The sequence below is a fragment of the Lampris incognitus genome, chromosome 10, assembly GCF_029633865.1.
Source record: "Lampris incognitus isolate fLamInc1 chromosome 10, fLamInc1.hap2, whole genome shotgun sequence".
NCBI classification, from domain to species: domain Eukaryota; kingdom Metazoa; phylum Chordata; class Actinopteri; order Lampriformes; family Lampridae; genus Lampris; species Lampris incognitus.
Window position 1 is genome coordinate 49,657,032 of NC_079220.1, and position 22,062 is coordinate 49,679,093.

The 22,062-nt window shown below is 49.0% G+C and overlaps 1 protein-coding gene across 1 annotated transcript; it reads right to left on the minus strand.

The window, feature by feature from the left end:
- Positions 1–503: 503 nt before the first annotated feature.
- Positions 504–21,636, minus strand: LOC130119401 (serine/threonine-protein kinase LMTK1-like). The gene is given in 14 exon segments (XM_056287881.1): positions 504–2,383; positions 3,578–3,784; positions 3,931–4,105; positions 4,378–6,234; positions 6,237–7,791; positions 8,990–9,139; positions 10,215–10,336; positions 10,428–10,512; positions 11,308–11,441; positions 11,933–12,020; positions 12,864–12,982; positions 13,806–13,885; positions 17,894–18,035; positions 21,550–21,636. Coding segments are annotated over 14 exon segments (4,746 nt in total). The 5' UTR covers positions 21,553–21,636; the 3' UTR covers positions 504–2,354.
- Between the last annotated feature and the right edge of the window lie 426 nt (positions 21,637–22,062).

Below are 22,062 nucleotides of genomic sequence, written 5' to 3' on the forward strand. Positions count from 1 at the left end.
GGGGGGTGGTCCTGGGTCGTCCTCTGTGTGGAGTTTGCATGTTCTCCCCGTGTCTGCGTGGGTTTCCTCCGGGGGGGGCTCCGCTTTCCTCCCACAGTCCAAAGACATGTAGGTCAGGTGAATCAGCCGTACTAAATAGTCCCTAGGTATGAATGTGTGTGTGTGTGTGTGTGTGTGTGTGTGTGTGTGTGTGTGTGTGTGTGTGTGTGTGTGTGTGTGTGTGATGGCCTGGTGGCCTGTCCAGGGTGTCTCCCCGCCTGCTGCCCAACCACTGCTGGGATAGGCTCCAGCATCCCTCAACCCTGAGAGCAGGATAAGCGGCTCGGATAATGGATATATATAGATATATCTATATATATCCATCTATAGATATAGATAGATAGATATATATTTTAATGAGGTGTAGAGTTTAAAAAGTGCTTTTCAGCGTAATTTCTTACGAGAACACGTCACTCACGTGTCCTTGAGTCAGACATATGTCACAGACAAAGGAAAAGAAAAAAATGTATTTGGATTTATTTGTTTTTGGATAATATAACAGCCGTGAATGTGCGGGAAGAGGGGGATGAAAACACAGCAGTAATGTTGCTACTGGTGCATCGAACAGCCCACCTCACCTTCTCAACCGGTGTTGTCCACCTAAGCCAATGGGCTCCGTTAATATATCTCTTTGGCAAAACAAAAAAAAAAACAAATTTGAGAGACCATCGTCCTCTGTTTGTCAGCGGATTACATCTTTTCTCTGAACGTTCGTACAAAAATACTAGCGATGTGGGGTTGTTTTGTTTTTTTTGTTGTTTTTTGTTTTGTTTGTTTGTTGCAGAACTCGAAAGGCAGGCTGAGAAGAAACAGGATTGGCACTTTGCAGAAGAACGGAGAAGGGGAGGCCGCCGTCGCCCATGCAGCAGTAGTGAATCTTGAGTAACGCTACCTGCTACATGTTGATCACATTCATACAATACGTGAGAGGTGTGCGCCTCTTTTGTTTGTTTTGGATTTTTTTTTTTTTTTTTTTTACATCTCAAACCCAGGCATTCGGCATTACGTGTAATCGAGCACATTACTGATGGGACCGTGGAGAACGGGTCGACTCTAAAGGATGCATGATGATGATGATGCCACCGACATTCACTGATTGGGTGACTTGTTGATGAGATGCTGCCGAGCGGTGTTGGGGACGCAATTCTGCACCAAGTACACGGAGAGCTGGTGTGACGTTTCTATTCTTGTTTTCCTCTTCCTTCGTGTCCCTACTGTCGTTCTAGTGCTGGTCTCGTGTGATGTAAGCAAAGCCGATGTGCCGCCAAATAGAGAGAACCTGCAGCTGACACCGCTGACCCGAACACATATCCCTCATGTATGTTCACTTGCAGCATCCTACAAGGAGGGGGGGGGGGATACAGTCTCAACAAACAGTACTGGGTTCGACCACACAAGGTGTCTTAGCACACACAGAGTACAAGACATCACCGGCCGGAGTGAGGCAGTGCTAAGGATGGAGTGAAGAAAGCCTGTGTGTGTGTGAATCACTGCGACACAAACCCTGAATTTTTTTTTTCTGAAAGAAATCACATTGTAGTTACAGGTGAGACCACTCTCCATCTTTAAACATGACAAAGCCTACCGGGGGTGGGGGGTGGGGGTAGACTGGGCTTCGTAGGTCAACGGAAGTTTCGGCGTCCGGACACGGCACCGCCCGCCGCTGCTGGAAGCGACGGGCGGCGTTGTCTTTGGAAATCCACAGCAGCATCCTGTGCAACTTTGTTCAGAGGCTTCAACAGTGAACGCTGCAACAGTCTGGAAAATGTCCCAATGAGTAAAGCAGATGGACCAAGGTAGCCCATGAGGAGAGCAGCAATAGAGTCAGTCGTCTGACCAGAAGTTTTCCCCTTTTTTTTTCTTTTCCATTTCACAAAAACATGACCTGTTACTGTAGGTTACTAATGCGAATCGATGCTTCGTTGGGCAAACAAGTTAAAACTTGTCATATACAGTAAGTTAAAACTCTAATATAATTTAATCTTTTGTTTCATTGCACAATATATTATGACCCCCCCCCACCCCCATTCATTTCCCTGTTGTCTTAATCAGGCTAAATCATCTCGACATCTACCACTCTGTTTCAGAAAAAAAAAAATTAAAAGAAAAAAAAAGTGTGCAAACTTTTTTTTTAGGGATGAGACACGAGGCACTGTCTCATAAAGGGTCACCGGGATCAGATGACACCAGCGTTGATAAAAAATAAAACTCTGTTTAAACATCGAAATTATAATGTGGAGAATCTATTGTTCTGTGTCGGCGTGTCGAGAGGGACGAGGACTCGTCCCCTCTCCTGTCGGGGCCGCGGGACTCGCTCAGTCTTCCTCTCCGTCTTCACTAAACCCTGTGGAACAACGAAAGGAGGGCCATGAGAATAAGTGGCGGCACTGACGTCATCAACTTGACGATCAGAGAGAAGAATTAACATCTCCAGCAGCTTCAAGTGAAACAATCACAGTTTTCAACTTATATATATATATATATATAATATGGCCTGGTGGCCTGTCCAGGGTGTCTCAATGACTGCTGGGATAGGCTCCAGCATCCCCGCAACCCTGAGTAAGGATAAGCGGCTTGGATAATGGATGGATGGATGGATGTTGCAGGGATAACACTCCATTAGCAGCCATAACATGGGAGTAGTCTTCTGTGTGTCTCTGAAACATCACCCAACTTGTGCAGAAAGGTTTTCATCATCTGTCACTGTCTGACCTTTTTTTTTTGGGCTCCCCCCCCCCCCACTTTTTTTCTCCCCGTTTGTACTTAGCCAATTGCCCCACTCTTCCGAGCTGTCCCGGTCGCTGCTCCACCCCCTCTGCCGATCCGGGGAGGGCTGCAGACTACCACATGCCTCCTCCGATACATGTGGAGTCGCCAGCCGCTTCTCTTCACCTGACAGTGACGAGTTTCGCCAGGGGGACATAGTGCGTGGTAGGATCACGCTATTCCCCCCAGCCCCCCCCCCCCCGACCGACCAGAGGAGGCGCCAGTGCAGCGACAAGGACACATTACCCACATCCGGCTTCCCACCTGCAGACGTGGCCAATTGTGTCTGTAGGGACGCCCGACCAAGCCAGAGGTAACACAGGGATTCGATCCGATGATCCCCAGGTTGGTAGGCAACGGAATAGACCGCCACGCCATCTGGGTGCTGTCTGACAATCTTTGAATGTAAAAAAATAATAAAATACAAACCTTTCTCCCTGGTTTGCCACTACCTTTGGTAGGCTACATCAATACAGACCATATTCTATAAGAACATGGGATGAGCAACACTACAGTAGATACAGAAGTTGTAGGGACACACAGAATACTGCTCAGTATTATGGCTGCTAATGGACTGTTGTCCCTGCAGAGATAATGATGAAACTTGTGATTGTTTCCCTTTAAGAAGTTTATGAGCCCTAAAAATATAGTTTAAAAAAATCATCTCTGGGAGTAGGTTAATTTAGATTAAACCCAGTGTTTGTCATTGCATAGACAGGAGCATTATGTAAGTGTGGGAACTCTCTGTGCATAACATGGTGTTGAGACAGACCTGCCGCTGAGCCCAAGTGAGGGTCGGTGACGTGTGTGATGGAGAATCGGGAGACACTGAAACGGTTGTACGGTTGTACGGCTGCAGGTTTTAAAGCCTCGGGACTCTTGCGGGGAGATGTGGCGGAGGGCTGGGGCTCGGGGATTGTGTCGGGTGACAGTGGTTCGGGTGTTAACGGGAGGTCATCTACCCATTCATAACCTCCACCTACAGTAGATGTACATGGGCATAGACACATGCACAAATACAATCACACAGACATACACAGTCACTATCACTGGAAAATTCAGGAGGACACATTAATTGCCATCACTCCGCACAGAGTGCATTTTGTAAGTCCCCGGTAGCCGTACCCTCTTGTGTGCCGTTCCCGTCAATGCTATCAGAAACACAGCAAGTTCCTCGTAGTTGAGCATCAGGTTGAGGCTGTGGCTGGTGGTTGGACGTTTCCCCCTCTGGGCAGTCTTGCCCACTGCACTCTGCACCTGAGGAGAAGCTGTAGTCAGCCAACTCCCCTGTGGGGCTCTCCTGTAGGCCAGAAATACAAGCAGCTCTTAGATGTTGTGGGAAAAAAATACATTATCAGCTGTGGGATATCCCAACCTGATCCGAGAGATCAGTATTGAAGTTGATCAGGGCTTATGGGAAATTCCTAATATTGGAATGGGAATCAATATTGGCAGATACTCAATATTAAGACTCAGATTAGATCAGGAGAAAAAAAAACCTTGATCTGGATATCGTTATATTTAATAATGTTAGATAATACATCATTTAAGTGGAGCTACACAAATGCTGACCTGGTCAAAAAGGAACACGGTAACATCATCGAAGAAAGACACAGCTTTTTTCTTCCTCTCCAGCTCATCGCAAAACGACTGGGTGAGGAGAGTGGGCATCTTCAGAAGGCTGCGGAGGTGTCTGGCTCTGCTACAGTCACTCACCACCACCGGCACCACAGTAAATTCTTCCTCGCTCTCCTCGCTCTCTTCCTCCTGGATGTTGTAGGTCCTTAGCTCTTCGTCCGACTCGCTGTCGTCCGAGTCGTCTTCTTCCTCCGCCTCCTCCAGTGGGGCCCTGATGTCTTCCCCACACAGCTCCAAAAACGACGAGGATGTGGAGAGGTCAGCCGGACCATTGGATTCTTCACACAGACTGTCCTGCGAGTCACACTCCTCAGCGTCTATGTCTTCAAAATCATCCTCATCAATTCTAACCACCTCCCTCCTGTCCTCTGGGTCTTCTTTCACATGATTGAACTCAGGGAGCTCCTCCTCTTCGGTCGATCCTTCGCTGCACCCATTCTCTTTGGAGCCCTCCTCTCCGTAATCATTAAGTGTGGAGTCTGAACCCAAGGACTGGATGGGTGAGTTGTTTTCTCCTCCCTTATTCCCCAGCTCATTGTTTGTTGATGCCTCCTGGACTGCGGAGGAGGGCTCAGAGACGATTGTGGAATTAGATTCTGAGGAAGGCTCCTCTCCTGAGTGCTGCGCCTCCAATCCCAGGCCATCATCATCATCATTGGGGGCAGACTCTTTGGTCAGACAGCCTCCCATCTCAGGTGGAAATGGAGACAGCATGGAGAGACCAGGGGTGGGGGACAGATGTGGTGAGCTAGGGTTGAGCTGTGAAAGGTCTACTGTCACACTGCTTTTGTATTTTCCCAAATTTCCAAGATGTTCCTCAGTGTTAATCCATGGTTCGATAAGTTCAATGTCTCCAGCAGATCTACCCGCATGCAAATCTTGTTTAGCTGCACCAGCAAAGAAGTTGCTGCCATCCTCCTGAGGGCTCTTCTCGTTCTCTGTATCATAGTCTGAAAAGTAGGCCGAGTCCCTGTATGGGCTCTTGTCATTCAGGCCCTTCAGCTGTGGCTCTGTGCTGCTAGAGGAAGTGCAGAGCCTCTGGTCCACATCCACCTGCAGAACCAGTTCAGGTTCCACCCTTAACCCAGGGCTCCCCTCAACAACCCGGGGATCTCCAAGTTCTCTGAAGATAAACTCTGGAGATTCGTTGTTCTCTGTGTCATAGCCGCTGTCCAGGGATTTGGGCAAGATAGGGGTGTTGAAGGTATCAGGGCTGAAGGCCTGGTCACAGGGGCTGACCACAGAGGAAGAAAGGTTAAGGGTGTCCACGGAGTCCGGGGTTCCCACAGGATTCTTCAAGGGGCTTAACTCTTCATCCTCTAACTCAACATAGTCCAGGTGGAAGTCGGCAAAGATGCCAGAGGTAATATCTGTAATGTCCTCCTCATCGCTGCAGTCGCCAAGCTCATCCAGACCAACACCGGATTCACTGACCCCCACACTGCTGTCCAACACTTTACTAGACTCTGACATCTCTGGGCAGCTTGTCCTCTTATCTCCCTGAACAGCTGAGATCCCTGCTGCAACCTTGTTTTTGATAAGTGTGGGCTCGTCCCAGATATTTGATCTCTGCTTGTCCAACAAGGCCCCCGTTTGGCCCATGTGAGGCTCAGTGTAAGAGGATGGGGATTTGATAAAGCTTACCTCAGGTATCATCTGAGGCTCAGAATGCAACCGCTCCCCCTTGAGTAATGTTGAGTCACCCTCCTTATTCCTGGTATTTGTGTTTGAGCAAGCGAGATGATCAGTGCTCCTTAAGTTATTGGTAGTTGAGTTTGCTTCCGTTTGGGAGTGGAGTTCTCACTTTCTTTGTGGCACAAGTGCATGTATGAGCCTAGTTCAGCTGGTTTACAAACAGGATTAAAGACAGGGTTTCTGCTGGCAGCCTCCATGTATCCTACAGACCTCGAACTGTGAAATGTACTGGTACCAGCCTTAGCTTCAAGCCATATATCTGTTGTATTAGTGGAAGGTGTGGTATATTGAAAGTCCAGGTAAGTATCCTGCCCACTACCTGTCTGCCTGCTGTCAAAGCTCAGACTGTTATTGTTAGCTGAGTGATTGGAGGTCCAGTTAGTGGCTTCTCCTTCAGAGAAAACATCCCCATCCTCCTCGATGTCCCCAGCCCCCCTTTGACCCACCAAAAGGCCATCCCCAGTCTCTACATCAATGCTAACGTGATTTACAACAGGTAGGGTTTTCCTGAGAGAACCCATCATATCATAGTAGTCTTCACTAACTGTGTTCATACCTGTAGTTGCTTCTAGGTAGGGATCACAGAATCCTAAACTGGGGCTGCTGATTGCTTGTGACATACCCCGGGGGTTATCTAACCTTCCCATGGGATGAAGAAGGCTTTGGTAGGTCTCTGGTGTTTCATCTTCTTCAGACAGGTGGGACTGACAGCTCATCTTTTTTGTAGGTGGCTGTTCACAGTAGACACTGTCGTTCTGGCTGGAAAACAAGTGGCTATGGGAGTGGTCAAGTTGTACAGGGCTGGTGGTGGATACTCGTCTCAGAAGGGGCTCCATATTTAGGGAGACAGCGGGGCTTATATCAGAATCATAGTTGGTGGACTTGGTGGCCTCGGCCGCTGACCAGTAAGCATTTGGCTGCGCTGTGGAGGAAGCAGTCCGGCTTTCTGAGGACAACCTACTGTTGCTGGCCTCGAGTCCAGGGCTGAAATCACTGTCATCCAGGTTGATGTTACACTCCACTGGTTCCTCAATGCGAATGTAGTACTCGCTGCTGACTGAAGGGCTGTGGGCACTCAACACTGGAACTACCCCTGGATGATCAGGCTCATAGTAGGACGGAGAGACGCCTGACGCCAGGTTGTCACTCTTGCAGCATCCTGAGCTGCTGCTTTTGATGGGGTAGTAGATGTTCTGGTAGTCAGGGTTGCCTTGACCCAATTGCCCACTGGTGGAGGAGGAGCAGTAGGGTTGCTCAGCTCGAGCTTGTTCCCACTTGTACTCAAAGTTGAGGCCATGGCTGGTCTCTGTGACAGTCAGGAGGTCATCTCCAGAGTCTGAGTGGAAGCTGTCAGAGAAATGCTCTAGCAGCGGGAAGGAGGAGGAGGCGGAGGAGGCCAGCTCCACCGCCTGAGCCTGGGTTGATCCTGGGGCTGTGGCTGGGGCAGGGGTGGGAGTCAAGGCCAGGGCTGCGGATGTGGCTGTGTGGCAGGTGCTGCTCAATAAGTTGGGTCTCAAGGCGTTCCAACGCTGTTCAAAGTCCTCCTCAGCCTCGCTGGATCCTTTGGCACACAGGTAGGTCACCAGAAGGTGCACTTCCTCAGTGCTGGGTCTTAGCTCCGGCTGTAGCCAGCAGAACTGCATCACCTCATACCTGGATAGAGGTTGGGGAAAGAAACAAAAGAAGAACAGGTAGAGAAGAAAGAAAAAAAGAAAATAGTTAAAATAGTGTTACTCTATGAGCTATGAGTTAGCCTATCAATAGTGAATTTATGAGTCTTATGGCAACAATATATTTTTGATGCAGTTGATATTAAGGAATTGATCCTAGACCAGTATGTAGTCAATGAAAAGAAAAAAAGAGCTTCTTTAGTCAACAGTTTCTGGCACTACTTAAGTCCAAGTTATGCCAAGGACAGATGAGCTGCCTGAATATGTTTTACCCATCTGCCTCTCTCCCTGCCAAGGCGAGGTGGTGGAGGCTGGGCAGTGAAGACGTGTGGGTCTGTTATCACCGTGACAACCTTTGTCAGGCATTACGGTGGTTTAGAGAATGGACCTTGTTTGTGTGTGTGTGTGTGTGTGTGTGTGTGTGTGTGTGTGTGTGTGTGTGTGTGTGTGTGTGTGTGTGTATCTTTATATCTGCCCCAAAAATACCTGATTAAGTCAGAAATGAGATTAAGATTGAAATAAGAAAGCATTTGGCTGACTTCCCAGATAAAGATGAATGAGTTGTTTTAAATATGGGATTTACCAAAGGGATCATAAAGAGCAGTAAGAATATCGATCTCTAGCTCCTGCCAGCAAAGAGACATATTGCTTCGGTAGGCTGGAGCACCAACGTAAAAAGATATTGATTTCAGAAGCAGGGCAGCGGGGCTAGTTAGCGCGCCTGCATAAGAGAGATTAATTAGTCAGTAAGATGAGAGGATTTGGTAATCGATGCTTTTCTCTAAATGTGCTGCCTGTGTGTGAGCAAACAAATGTGTGCATGTGCACATACGTGAATTAATAAATCAGTCAAACTTGATTTATATAGCATGTTTCATGCATCAAAATGCAAGCAAAGCGGGATAAATGAGAACAAAGTTAAAACTAAGGACAAAAAAAAAATTAAGCCTTTAACAGCCTACACAAATGAAATCAAATTAAGCCTCCACAGGATAAGAGTGCACATAAATGCTGGTTAGGGCAAATGCACCGTCAGTTGTAACTGTATGTATGTATGTAAGTGTGTCTATTGGTACTGCTGGAGCAGGATATAATTTTATATATATATAAAAAATCATATATGTGTGTGCAATTATGTTTGCATTCCCCATTGAGGGCACGTGCCCACGAGCATTTCTCACCAGCGGTCAGCCAGGGGAACGTTGAGCTGGGGTTTGGGCAGTTTCAGCTGTTGTTCCTTCACAGCGTAGGTCAGCACCTGTCTGTCAGAGTAGTGTCTGTAAGGCTGGTTCCCCAGCTCAAACAGCTCCCACATAGTCACCCCCAATGACCTGGGATAGACACAGAAAACAGAGTCTGTCATCATGCTCCACTCCCATTTACTGTCATGTTATGTAATAATAATAATCATTACATTTATATAGCCATCAACTAAAGCAGTCATCTATATATATATATATATATATACATATATATATACATATATATATACACATATACATATCATCATCTTTCGACCGCAGTTGAGCATGCATTCACAACATCACGCCATTATTCTCGGTTTCCCATTTAATGTGGTAGGTCTTGAACATTTATTTGGGTGTCTCTTGCAATACAGTCTATGCAGTTGAAAGGTCGCCTTCCTCTGTTAGGACATGGGAGACGCATACAGATAACGTCGGATACCATCTGATCTTTTGCTCTATAGCAACGTCCTGCAAAACGTGCTCTCCTCTGCAACCGTGGTTGAGATAGGTGGCGTATCACCGTAGATTTCAGCTTTGGTTTTGTGCTCCCGCCAGGAGATGATCTTAACTCCCATAAGCAGGTGTGTGTATGTTCTGTCATTAAAGGGTCGGACCCTTTAGTCGACTGGTTAGCGCAGTCGCCCATGGTCCGGGCTATCTGGGTTCGATTCCCGGCTGCAATGGACTCCCGGCTGCCCCCCAAATTCGCTACACTGGTGTCAGAAGTGGGATGTGAGACTGGGAGGCCACTGGAAGCGCATGTGCCCAGAGGTGTGAGGGAGCTGATATGCTGGAGCATGGGGACGCGCTTCCTGAAGGAGGGGGGTAGCGTAACGACCACAGATGACTAGCCTCGCTAGCCCTTGGCTAACGGGTCGGACCCTTTAAATGACTGGTTAGCGCAGTCGACCGTGGTGCGGCCTGTCCTGGATTCCGGGCTGTCCCTGAATTCACTACATTGGTATGTTTGGGACAGTCTATCCAAAAGCATTTTTACAGCCCAGTGTTCCTGTATGCATGGACAGATGGACTAATTCACGTTTTACCTTTTAGTAAAAACCCATGTTAACCACAAAAAAGCATTATTGTTGATCCTTCAACGGTTGTAACTTGTTGTCTTTCAGTCAGTATGTAAGATGTGGTCAGGAAATGGTCTCACCATACATTGCTGGACTTGGTCTGGTCAACAACCAAAAGGTTTCCATGGACCTCGTCTATGAGCTCCGGAGCAATCCATCGCAAGGGCACCCAAATCTGGTCTGGCGTTACAAAATAGTCCTCCTAACCAAACAGAAATGCCACAAGCAACACACAATTTAGTCGGCGCGTTAGGAGGGAGTGTTAATTTATCCGAGAGGATTTAGGGAGGCACCTTGTATCGGCTGTGGGAGAGGCCGTAGTCTCCTATCTTGACGGTCAGTTCTGAGGTTACCAGACAGTTCCTTAAGGCCAGATCACTGTCAGACAAAAGCAGAGCAGTCTCAAGACAAACACAGGTGGGAAATTCAGCTGGATAGATGCTTTCAAGCATGCACGCCCATTTAAAGATTTTTGTGACATGGAAGTTAAGAGTTTGTTGTTCAGCTCTCATCAGTACACTGTAAATACTTGATGCACAGATGTAACATGGGAGGCCATGATCTCAACATGGACAAACCATGTGAATCATGCAATCCAAGAAACTAAATTTGTGACATTTCTACTTTGTATTATCATGTAGCTAAAATGCTTTGTAAAGTTGACAGAATATTGTAAAGTTGTAAAAAAAAAACAAGAAGGAAAACAACAATAATAACCAAAAAAAACCCAAAACATTTTATCAGTAAAACAGTTTGGCGTAGTTTTTAAACTACTCAGTACAAAATAGATCCTTTTGGAGCCACACCCCACAGCACGCAGTCACAGACCTTTCCACCTTCTGTCATTTGATTTCACCTCCATCACCCACAGCGAGCTGCAGCAACTGGCTGCTCTCCATGGCGATGGCAACCACCACAAGGCAAAGAGAGAGAGAGAGCGAGCGAGTGAGAGACAGAGAGAGAGAGAGAGTGATAGGGGTTCGCCCCCGGCAACAAAATCACTGATGCTGGAGTGTGTGACACCAACTCATGCAGCACCAGGATGTTGTTGCAGGAAGAGACCAGCAGAGGGCGCACGCAAGCCATTTTTTGGGTGGACTTCCTGGTCAAGGGAGTTAACGGCAGCATCGCTCATGACCAACGGAGCCCGAACCGGCCAACACACAACTGTACCTGTGAATAAAGTTGTACTTGTGGAGGTGCAGCAATCCCGAGGCGATCTCGCAGGCCATCCGCTGGAGGATCAGAGGGTCCTGGGCCTCCGCGTCGGCCACCCGACAGCTACGGAGGTAGCTCTTCAGATCGCCCTGAGGAGGGAAATGAAGATCATGAGCCCCCCCCTCGCCTCCTACTCAGTCAGTGCTGGGCCATATGGAAAGTATTATCACACCCATTGGGGAGTTTTACACGATATAGCATGATATCTGCTTACATATCCAAAAACCCCAACCGCAGTTCTTCACATTGAACCGTTCGGCAATGTAAATTATAACATAAAACCAAAAGTACGTTATCAAATAATACTCCCTTAAGTATTTCGGACCTAATTTCGTGTGACATTTTAGGTGATAAATTCTCATTGTCACTGATTAAGGCAACAAAAAGTGTGTGTCACGACACGACACAGTCGGAATTTCCTCCCCATACCCACTGTGACTTAATGCAAGTGAGTCTCGTGGGGTGTTGCATTAACAAGGTGTGTTCAAACAGCACAGAATTGATGATTAAACCATCTCTCAGCATGTTTATCCGTGATGCAGAATGCCATGACACTCTAGTACGTCTAGCTTTTCCTCACCAGAGGGCAAAACTCCATGACCAGCAGATAGGGAGTGACCTCTGAGCATTGTGCCAGGCACTGTAGGAGAGCAGGGTGCTGGAGACTTCTGTAAAGAGGGGATGAACAGGATATATATTGATGCTCTTGAAGGAATAGTCATGAATTTGAGAGCTCTTTTTTTTTTCTTTTTTTAGTTGGCTCCTATAGTCGAGTCCCGCTGGTAACCGCTTGTAGGCTGTGTTGCAGGAAGTAGCATGGCGGAAAAATGACCATAACCAGTTGCAAGAAACAACTGTACATTTTAAAATGACCACTCGTATTCACTATGATGCAGGGCCGCATTAAACGGATAGATTACACTGGGCAGAGCATTTTTCTTGGGCCCCCCTCCCCACCCCACCCCACCCCCCAAACAAGCACGTTTTGATACTTCGTAAACAAACAATATCACTTTTAACTGCCACATCGTTATTATGGTTAATTAGTTAGATATATTTTTGTTTATCATTATCTATTTATAGTTTGAAATATTTTACGTTAAATATTTTTAATTTAGACCAAAAGTTGATGTTTTATCCCTCTGTCTGCCCCCCCCCCCCCCCGTGGAAATTAGACCCTAGGCAGCCACCTAGTTTTTTGCCTATGCCTAGATCCGGCCCTGCCTGCTGCAGCAACATGTTAGCTGTAGCTGAACTGTGGGGTGCTTTTTTTTTTTAAACTGAATTGAGAATTGTGGGTTTGACCCCCATTCCTTGCATTGAATGCTGGATGGAAAGCTGGAGCTACCAGCATACAGAATGTACTAGATGAGTGGTGAGCATTGAATAAGGATAGACTTATTAAGAAATCCCAAACTATTCCTTTAAGACTGACACACACACACACACACACACACACACACACACACACACACACACACACACACACACACACACGTCACTGTGCTAACCTGTATGGCTGGACCTCCTCAAGGAAATGCATCTGGTCCTGGACACTGGCACTGGCCTTCAGCTCCTTTACCACCACCTGGGTGGTGCTGAGGCCTGCGTTCACCTCACCCAGCAGAACCTAGGAGGACAAACACACCTGCACATGAGCACGGAATAAAATCACGCCTTCATTCACCGTCTGGGCACCCACTTAATCCAGTTCGGGGTGGCGCGGGGCCAGAGCCCATCCCAGAGGCCACATGTAAGACAGAGACAGACCCTGGACAGACTGTCCATCCATGGCAGGATCCGATCCACACAATCGCTCACATTCGTGCCCCCGCCTGTAGATGATGTAACGTCTCCAGCTCACCTACCATGCATGTGCTGAGCCGTGGGATTTGAACCCATGACCCTGTCGCTGGGACACACCACTGTAAAACCACTCAAGAACACACAGCTGCACTGAGCAGCGCGAGAGAGAGAGAGAGAGAGAGAGAGAGAGAGAGAGAGAGAGAGAGAGAGAGAGAGAGAGAGAGAGCTAGAGATAGAGAGAGAGAGAGACAGGGAGAGAGAGAGAGAGAGAGAGAGAGAGAGAGAGAGAGAGAGAGAGAGAGAGAGAGAGAGAGCAGACAAAGCCGGAGACAGATGAAGAAAGGGAACGAACATGGAGTCGGGTTTAAACAAAACCACGCCGTGTTATCCGAGAGTGCCAACTATGAAGAACCTCCCGCGGTTCTGGACCTCAGATGTGCTCCCCTGTTGCCTCCTCACATTAACACCGGAGTCAGAGAATCTGATCACATTAACCCGCATATTCAACAAGGGTACGAGGCACATTACAGCGGCACGGCTAGGTGTGAATACAATTCGACAAATACATTCTGGCAGAGCAAAGACGGGGTTTGGTGCCACCGAGCTGCCCCCGCGTGTTCAGTGTGTACTCGGTTCGAGTCTCTCACCTTGCCAAACCAGCCGTGGCCGATCTCTTTCAGATACAGCAGACTATGGCGGCCAAGGTCTGAAGACTTCAGCAGCTGGACTGGAAGAAAAACAGCGAGACAGACAAAACATTCAGCCGGGAAACGCATCCCTCTCGCTGGACAGACATGATGACAAGAAAAGGAAGGAGCAGAGACGTGAAGAAGAAGAAGAAGAAGAAACACCCCCCCCCCCAAAAAAAAACTGCCAATTGTCAACAAACCTCGATATGTGCCTGGCAACGCAAGAGGCTGTCTCTCTCACTCTTGACATTACATCTCAATACGCGCTACGGAAATGCAGAACGACGGGTGGGTTTCTTAGCAAATCGGGACATAAATTGGAGTATTGCAGAACAGAGCCGAGTCAGAGAGAGATGGTCGGATTAAACGAGAGAAAATTCTCCCCAGCGTAAAGAAATAAGCAAATGTTCAAAACGATGCTTCAAAGCTGGAGCGGCAAACGCTTCCTCTTTTTCCCCAGGGTCAGATAAACTTAACGGGGTGGGGGGAGGGGGGGTCTTCTGAAGGAAAAACACAGTACAAACACACCGTTCCTCCCCTAGCTAGCTTAAATAATACGAACCGCCGCTAACGAGAAGCCCTGCGGCCCTACGGCGCCGATGCTGTGTTTTGTGCAGCTGATTCAAAAACAAGGAGCGTCCGTGTACCAAAGAAATACTGGGCCAGCGGTGGCAAATCAAATACCTCCGTAAATCCTCATGATGCAGCAACGATGATGATGATGATGATGATGATGATGATGAAGGTGGTAAAGCTGTGGAGCGGCCAGCCACTCTGGGCACCGAAAAGGGGACTGATTCCCAGGCAAAAGGTGCTGGTTCAGAGTGTGAGAACCGAGAGCCCATGGCCGCAACCTCAACCCCAGGCGCCTCCGTCTCACTGTGTGCATGCAAGAGGGAGCCCATGGTCACAGTCTCCGTGTGTGTGTGTGTGTGGCTGTGTGTGTCTGTGTGCGTGCGTGCGTGCGTGTGTGTGTATGTGCATGCGTGTGAGAGCCTCGGCAGGATTTAACCCTCCGAGCCCTTGCACAGCTGAACAAGCTTGCAACGCTGCCTCTCCCCGTCTGGACCCAGTACATCCTCCAACTGGGACACACACAAACACACACTGTCCTCATCTAAAGCTGCCCAGCTGTCGCGCACACAGGAAGCCTCGGCTCCCATGCGCTCAGAATTTTCAAACCGAAACGCCGCGGGTTAGAACTCGGGGAGGAAAAAAGCTTAAAACCGGCGATATCGCTGTCTCGGCTGTGGTTCTGTGCGGAGGCGCTTGATGAAGTTCTCTGCCCCGGGTGCGGAGGGTTTCTGGACACGAATCGTCCCCGGACGTGTCCGTCACGCATGTCGGCGGTGTGCCGTCTGACACGCCAGCTTCGTGCGCCGCTTGAAGACATCCAGCGGTGAAATAAACGCCCACATAATGCCCCTCTGTCACCCCCGGACAGCAGCATTCCTCAGCCTTTGCGAGGCACAAACGCCACTCTGTCAGACGCAGAAAAGACCTCTGTCATCCGGGCCCTACCACCCCTATCTCAAGCGTCCCCCTCCCCCCCCCCCCCACCCTGGGGTCCCGGTGCATGCCACCACCCTGCCCCTGTCTCCAGCACATTCTGTCACAGACCGCTCACTGTGTTCGGCCCATAATGCCAGTCCTCTGCTGCCGCGTTCCACGAGCGCTTCAGCCTGGCCTTGTGCTCGCCCACTCTGGCCTGCTTAAAGCAAGGCCATTGTTTGGTTGCTAACACACACACACAAACACACAAGCACACACGCACACATGCACGCACACACACAAGCATGCATGCATGCACACACACACACAAACATGCATGCATGCACACACACAGATTTGCACTCTCTGCCTCCTGGTACCCAAGGCACCACCAATCACAAACACAAAGGTGTACACATTCACATGTGTCAACAAACACACACACACACACAAAAAGCACACAAGGTCTATTCTCTAAACCACTGGAACGCCTGACAGAGGTTGTCACGGTAATAACAAATCCACACTTCTTCACCCCCCCAGCCTCCACCACCTCTGCTTGGCAGGGAGAGAGAGAAACAAAGACGGAAAGAGAGAGAGAGAGTTGTAGGGGAAGTGGCATTATTCTCCACATGGAATGTGTGAGTGAGCATTGGGCTCCTACCCGCGGCATGCCCACGGCAGCTGGCAGGAGCAGCAAGGTGGTAGCGGTGCTCGGCCTTTGGAGGAAACATGCTAAACTCACACACTCAAACATGCCAGGGGGCCTCGATGGCGGCCATCGACCCTTCATATGACCTGTTCGGCACAAGATCACCGCGAGTGACCATGTGTGTGTGTGTGTGTGTGTGTGTGTGTGTGTATACTGTGTGTGTGTGTGTGTGTGTAATTATGCGATACATGCTTAAGTCAAGAATACCCACTTGTACCATGCGTTCATGTCATTAGGGGCTGGACAAGTGGTGTCTTTGTCTCACACACAACGATGGTTTTAGCGGTCACGTGTGTGGGTGGACAGCTAATTACATGCATGTGACTTTAAAATGGATGAGGAAGCCTTCATTAATATTGATATGTCTTACTAACAAGAAAGGGGCGACGAAGAATCTCCGACCCAACCGTGATCAGATTTAGTAAAATGACCCTCATCATCATCATCATCATCATCATTTTCTATCTACTTGACCTTTTTTCATGCTCTTGTGCCTGTAGCTCAGCTGGTCAAACGCCAGGCAGAAATGCAAACAGAAAGAGGTGTGTAAAGAAGAAGTGTAAAAATGATCAACATCCACATGCCGGTGTTAAAAAAATGTGATATAAGGAAGTTTGACAGCAGCCGTAATATCCTACTTTGCAACCACAAGAGATAAATGGATGCTAACACAAAGTCACAGCAGTGGAGGAAAAGGCATAACAAGCGTGCAGTGTAAATAGTCCTCCCTGTGGATCTTCTGACTTTATGAAGGAGACACTCTCTCGCTCTCTCTCTCGCTCTCTCTCCCCCTTCTCGCTCTCACTCTCGCCAGCCTGCCTCCTTTCCCCGCTTCTCCGCTGCTCGCCCTGCAACACCTGGCCCAATCGCTAGGCGAGCCTGAAGCGGTGCCGTCCAATCAGTGCCTGCGCTCACATCCTGGGATGCTGAGCCCCAACTCACCTCCCCTCCGGCTGAGCGCGGCGCAGCACAGACAGCCAGTGAGTCATGCACAGGGAGAGGCACTGCGAGGATTCCAGCTCTGATTCATGACCCGAAATGTGCGCACACTTAAACACAGCCAAGTCTGAGGGGCAGCATGCCCCTCAGACTTGCAAAACTACACACAGCCCGGGGCGGGCGGGGGGTCCGGCCTTAGACACAGGATCCGAACAGAATCGATCGGCGAGTTTTTGAAGGCGGGGGTATCATTTTATGTAAGCCTGCTCGTGAATCAGGTGGCGTCATCTGGCATATGAACTGGCATCACGCTGACGTTATGCAACGTGTGGTATTGAACTTACGAATATACCGAGCTTGACAAATTCACTCAGCTCATATCGCAGCCAAAATCGATAGAGCTCAGCGAGAGGGTCCATCCCCCGTCGTGGTCACTGCAGACACGGGGAGAACATGCAAACTCCTCACAGGGGACGACCTGGGATGACCCCCAAGGTTGGACGACCTCGGGGTTCAAACCCAGGACCTTCTTGCAGTGAGGCGACAGCGCTAACCACTGCGCCACCGTGCCGCCAAATTAACACCATCCAAGGAGCAGAGAATCGATGCTGACTATTGCACCATGCCCATCTTGGGAGAGAGATCCCTCCTCTGTTGCCCTCCCTGAGGTTTCTTCCTATTTTTTCTCCCTGTTAAAGGTTGTGTTTTTTTTAGGGAGTTGTTCCTTATCTGATGCGAGGGTCTAAGGACAGGACGTCGTGTTGCTGTAAAGCCCCTTGTAATTTGTGATACAAACAAAATTGACTCGACTATGATAAACAAGACCGCTCAGACCTCCAAGGAACAGAAAGTGACTCCACAAAAACAGGACAACAACGTGTGGGGGGCGCGTGTGGTTCCTTACTGGATCTGCCAGGCTGTTTGGAGACAGGCAGTGAGACCTCGGTGAGGGGGAGGATGTAGACCTCCGGGCCATTCTGGGAGGAAGGCGAGGCCAGGGTGGAGAGATCGGCCTGGTACTCCTCTCCCTCTGTGTTTTCAAATTCCTGGACGCATAGGAGAGAGACACACAAACAGTGGGGTTAGTCATCCTGTCCCAGCAGCTCTGCTGCTGAGACGGTGGGAGACAATGGGTCCAACTGTGCAGACTCTCTCTAACGCAACAATGCACACCCACCTACCCACATACATAGCTATGTATACTCGGCGATACAGCGTACCATACAGCAGGGATGCTTTTAAGACGTCGTGTAGGAGGTGCACGACAAGTGCACAGTGTGCACACAACAACAACACACACACACACACACACACACACACAGAAATTGGCATATTATAAAGCAGTTTAATAATGAATGGCGGGGTTATACTGGTATAATCAGTGCAGTTATCACAATATTGAACGATGTGAGGGTCTAGGGGAGGGGTGTCAAACTCCAGGCCTCGAGGGCCGCAGTGTCTGCAGGTATTTGTTGCAACCGTGCACTACACCACCTCATTAAACTAGTTCCTTTCCCTCCTTGATCCAGGAGGTGAGCTAATTAGCTAAATCAGGTGGTGCAGTGCACGGTTGCAACAAATACCTCTGCAGACACTGCGGCCCTCGAGGCCTGGAGTTTGACACCCCTAGCCACCTAGGGAAGGATGTTGAGTTGCTGTAAAGCCCCACTGAGGCTAATTTGTCATTTGTGATATTGGGCTGCACCACTAAAACAGACTTGACTTGACTGAATAGTTTGATATTGATAACTACAGGGAGTGCCCAGGGTGCCTTGTGGATCCTCAGTCATTCTGTCAAATGGCTGAATGGCAGAGTCACTATGCATGATATCGCCCCCTGGGTCAAGCGGTCTAAAGCAGATGAGCCTTGTGGGGTTTTTTATTTTTATTTTTATATGCGAGCATATACCTCCATTGTGATAAGATATTCACACGTAAGAAGATCTGAAAAATGCTCGTAATGTAGACACGGTGACCTGGTTCAGAAAACTGTGTCACTGCTGTAATGCAGCCTTTAAGACTAGCGAACGACAACATTTACGCTACATCAAAACATCACGATACCCACAATCCCACACAACATCTGGGCTCATTTCACAATATTGATATCGTGTTGATTTCTGTGGTCCAGCTCTACCCCTGGCCTGCTGGGCACCAGAAACAATGTAACAGTGAAACTACATGCATATTGATGTGAGACAGACAGACAGACAGACAGAGAAGCTGTCAGCCAGACGACCATGGAGAGACACTGAGCTACAATACAAATAGTTTTGAGACGAGGAGGAGGAAGCCGCAACAAGAAGCTCTGCTATCAATCATGCCAATTACCCCGCCCAGTTATCTGACTCACTTGAACGAGGCGGAGGAAATAGCAGATGTGTGCACGCGTGCATGACTTCCCAGAGAGGGAGAGACCGTCCATCACCGAGGTAACTGTCATCTCTTTTGCTTAAACAAGGAGGAATCCCCCCACGCGGCACCGACCATCAACAGGGGCACATAGGCATGAGAGGGACAAACGAAGACCACTCCGTCTTTTAGTTTAGGAATCTCAAACCCCAAATGTCTATAGGACTCACCTTCATGGCCGCCGCTCGGCCTACTGTCATTGCCTTCACATCACTCTGATTCGCTCTACCTCCAGGGTCCATATATAGCAACCTTATGAGAACAGCAACGGTGACCCCTGGGCTACAAGCTAGGCCACATGCTAGTGTAAACCTGGCTGTGACTTAAAGGAAGAGGAAGAGCGCTCCTGCACTGCAGCTCTAATACTATTTTTACACTGCAGGCTACAACAAGTACGTCGTTTTCTGATTTCCAGTGGGGAAATAGTTTGCTCAGATCTGATTTTTCTTTTTCTTTTTTACCCCCTTTCCCCCGCCAATTGTATCCAGCCAATTACCCCACTCCTCCGAGCCGTCCCGGTCGCTGCTCCACCCCCCTCTGCCAATCCGGGGAGGGCTGCAGACTACCACATGCCTCCTCCCATACATGTGGAGTCGCCAGCCGCTTCTTTTCATCTGACAGCGAGGAGTTTCGCCAGGGGGGACGTAGCACGTGGGAGGATCACGCCATTCCCCCCCGTTCCCCCTCCCCCCTGAACAGGCGCCCCGCCCGACCAGAGGAGGCACTAGTGCAGCGACCAGGTCACATACCCACATCCGGCTTCCCACCCGCAGACACGGCCAATTGTGTCTGTAGGGATGCCCGACCACGCTGGAGGTAATGCGGGGATTCTAACCGGCGATCCCCGTGTGGTTAGGCAAAAGAATAGACCGCCACGCCACCCGGATGCCCAGATCTGATTTCTTTGTTGTCTCCCTCTTGACATCCATTCTGCAAGGTGACCCATATCTGATGTCACTGCGAACAGACGCCCATCCTGAAAAGGCTTTGGCACGCACAAACAAACAGCAGCATCCTGTGATGGTGCTCGATAGCATCCCCCCACCCCCCAAACTGTTCAGCTGTGATGTGCTACCCTTGAGTGTAGCTTGAACACTGGCAGCTCCTCAGATAGATGTGAACGTTTCAGTCCTCCAACTGTGTGGCCTGGTCTGTTCAAGTGTGGGATCTTGACGTTAAACCCGCGGGGAACTGTGCCATTGTGCACCACATCGAAACCCGGAGGAGCTTCGACTTTACCAAACAGACTCGTGTGTCATGGCCGCATAACAGATATACACTGTATTTCACCCGGGACCACATGCAAACGTGGCCCAAGCCAGGAGGGGAAAGACACATGTCCATGTTATCACTGCTGTGGTTGTGTTGACATTATCACTGCATGAAGACCAGAAAAAAAAGGATCTGCATCACTTCTGAGGGAACAACGTTAAGGTGCGGTCTGAATATATATAGGTCCTCAGAGGGCTTGTGTTCCTCCTACTAACTCCACAGGCGATGCTCCACACCCCGAACATCTGCCTCCCCAGTCCTCTGAGGGGCAACAGCATCACAAAAGAGCGATGCATACATGAGCCCAGCAGAAAAATGTGCCGCGGCTTCATCTCTACGGACATGGATTTATTACGAGGACGCGCCGTCATTTCCTATTCTCCTGCATGTATTTTTAGGTCGAGCGGTTCAGGCAGAATAAAATTGCAAAATCCACAAATTGCACAACGTGTCTCGCGACATAGGACAACGTACATATACATCATGGTCATACCCGAATACTCTGTGAGTCACGTTTTGTGGACGTAAACGGCTCAAGGACGAGACTGTCATAGGACATAAAGAGTCTTAGTAAAGTTATTATTTCATGTGCTCAGAATTTTAACTTTGCAACCCCACCCCCGTTGCATTATTTCCTGGTCTGGTTGAGAATCGTGGGACTTTTTTTAGTCAGCATCCACTCTGAGTACTGACTCTGTGGTCACAGAGAGGCAGCCTTGCAGAAACGCCATAGTCCGTTTCATCTCATTATTTTATGTATTTATTTCACCGAATGGAGCAACACCACCAGAAATAACAGCCTCCTTGTCTTTATGTCCACCAGGAAAAACACATCTTAGGGGCATAACCCCCCCCCCAAATAAATAAATAAATTACCATCTTGGTACTGGAGCGGCAACCGGCCACAATGATTCCAGTCCATCTTGTTAGCGGCTGCTGTGACGGCGGTTGTGTTTGGCTAGCTGGGCCTGCAATAGCACTCTGTTCACAAGCACTGGGCCGTCCATCCGTTCCCTTTCTAATGAGCTGCTACCCAAAACCAACCTGGCCCCACCACGGTGGCCACGGAGGGGACAAAGGAGAGAAATAGTGAAGAGGAGCCAGCAGGAGAGGAAAGAGAGAGGGGAAGGGTGGGTGCACACTAGATTTTATGCAGTCATTCCCTTTTTTTTCCACTGCAACAGGAAGCTTCAATGGCTCAGTGTGATAACACACCATGTATGAGTGTGTATGTGTTGCAGTATTTGTTTGTGTATTTAAGCGTGCATGTATGCGTGTGTGCGCCTCTGTGTGTGTGTGTGTGTGTGTGTGTGTGTGTGTGTGCACGTTTATCATTGTGTGTGAGTGGGCCTGCGTGTGCCTATGCATGTCTGTGTGTGCATAAGCATG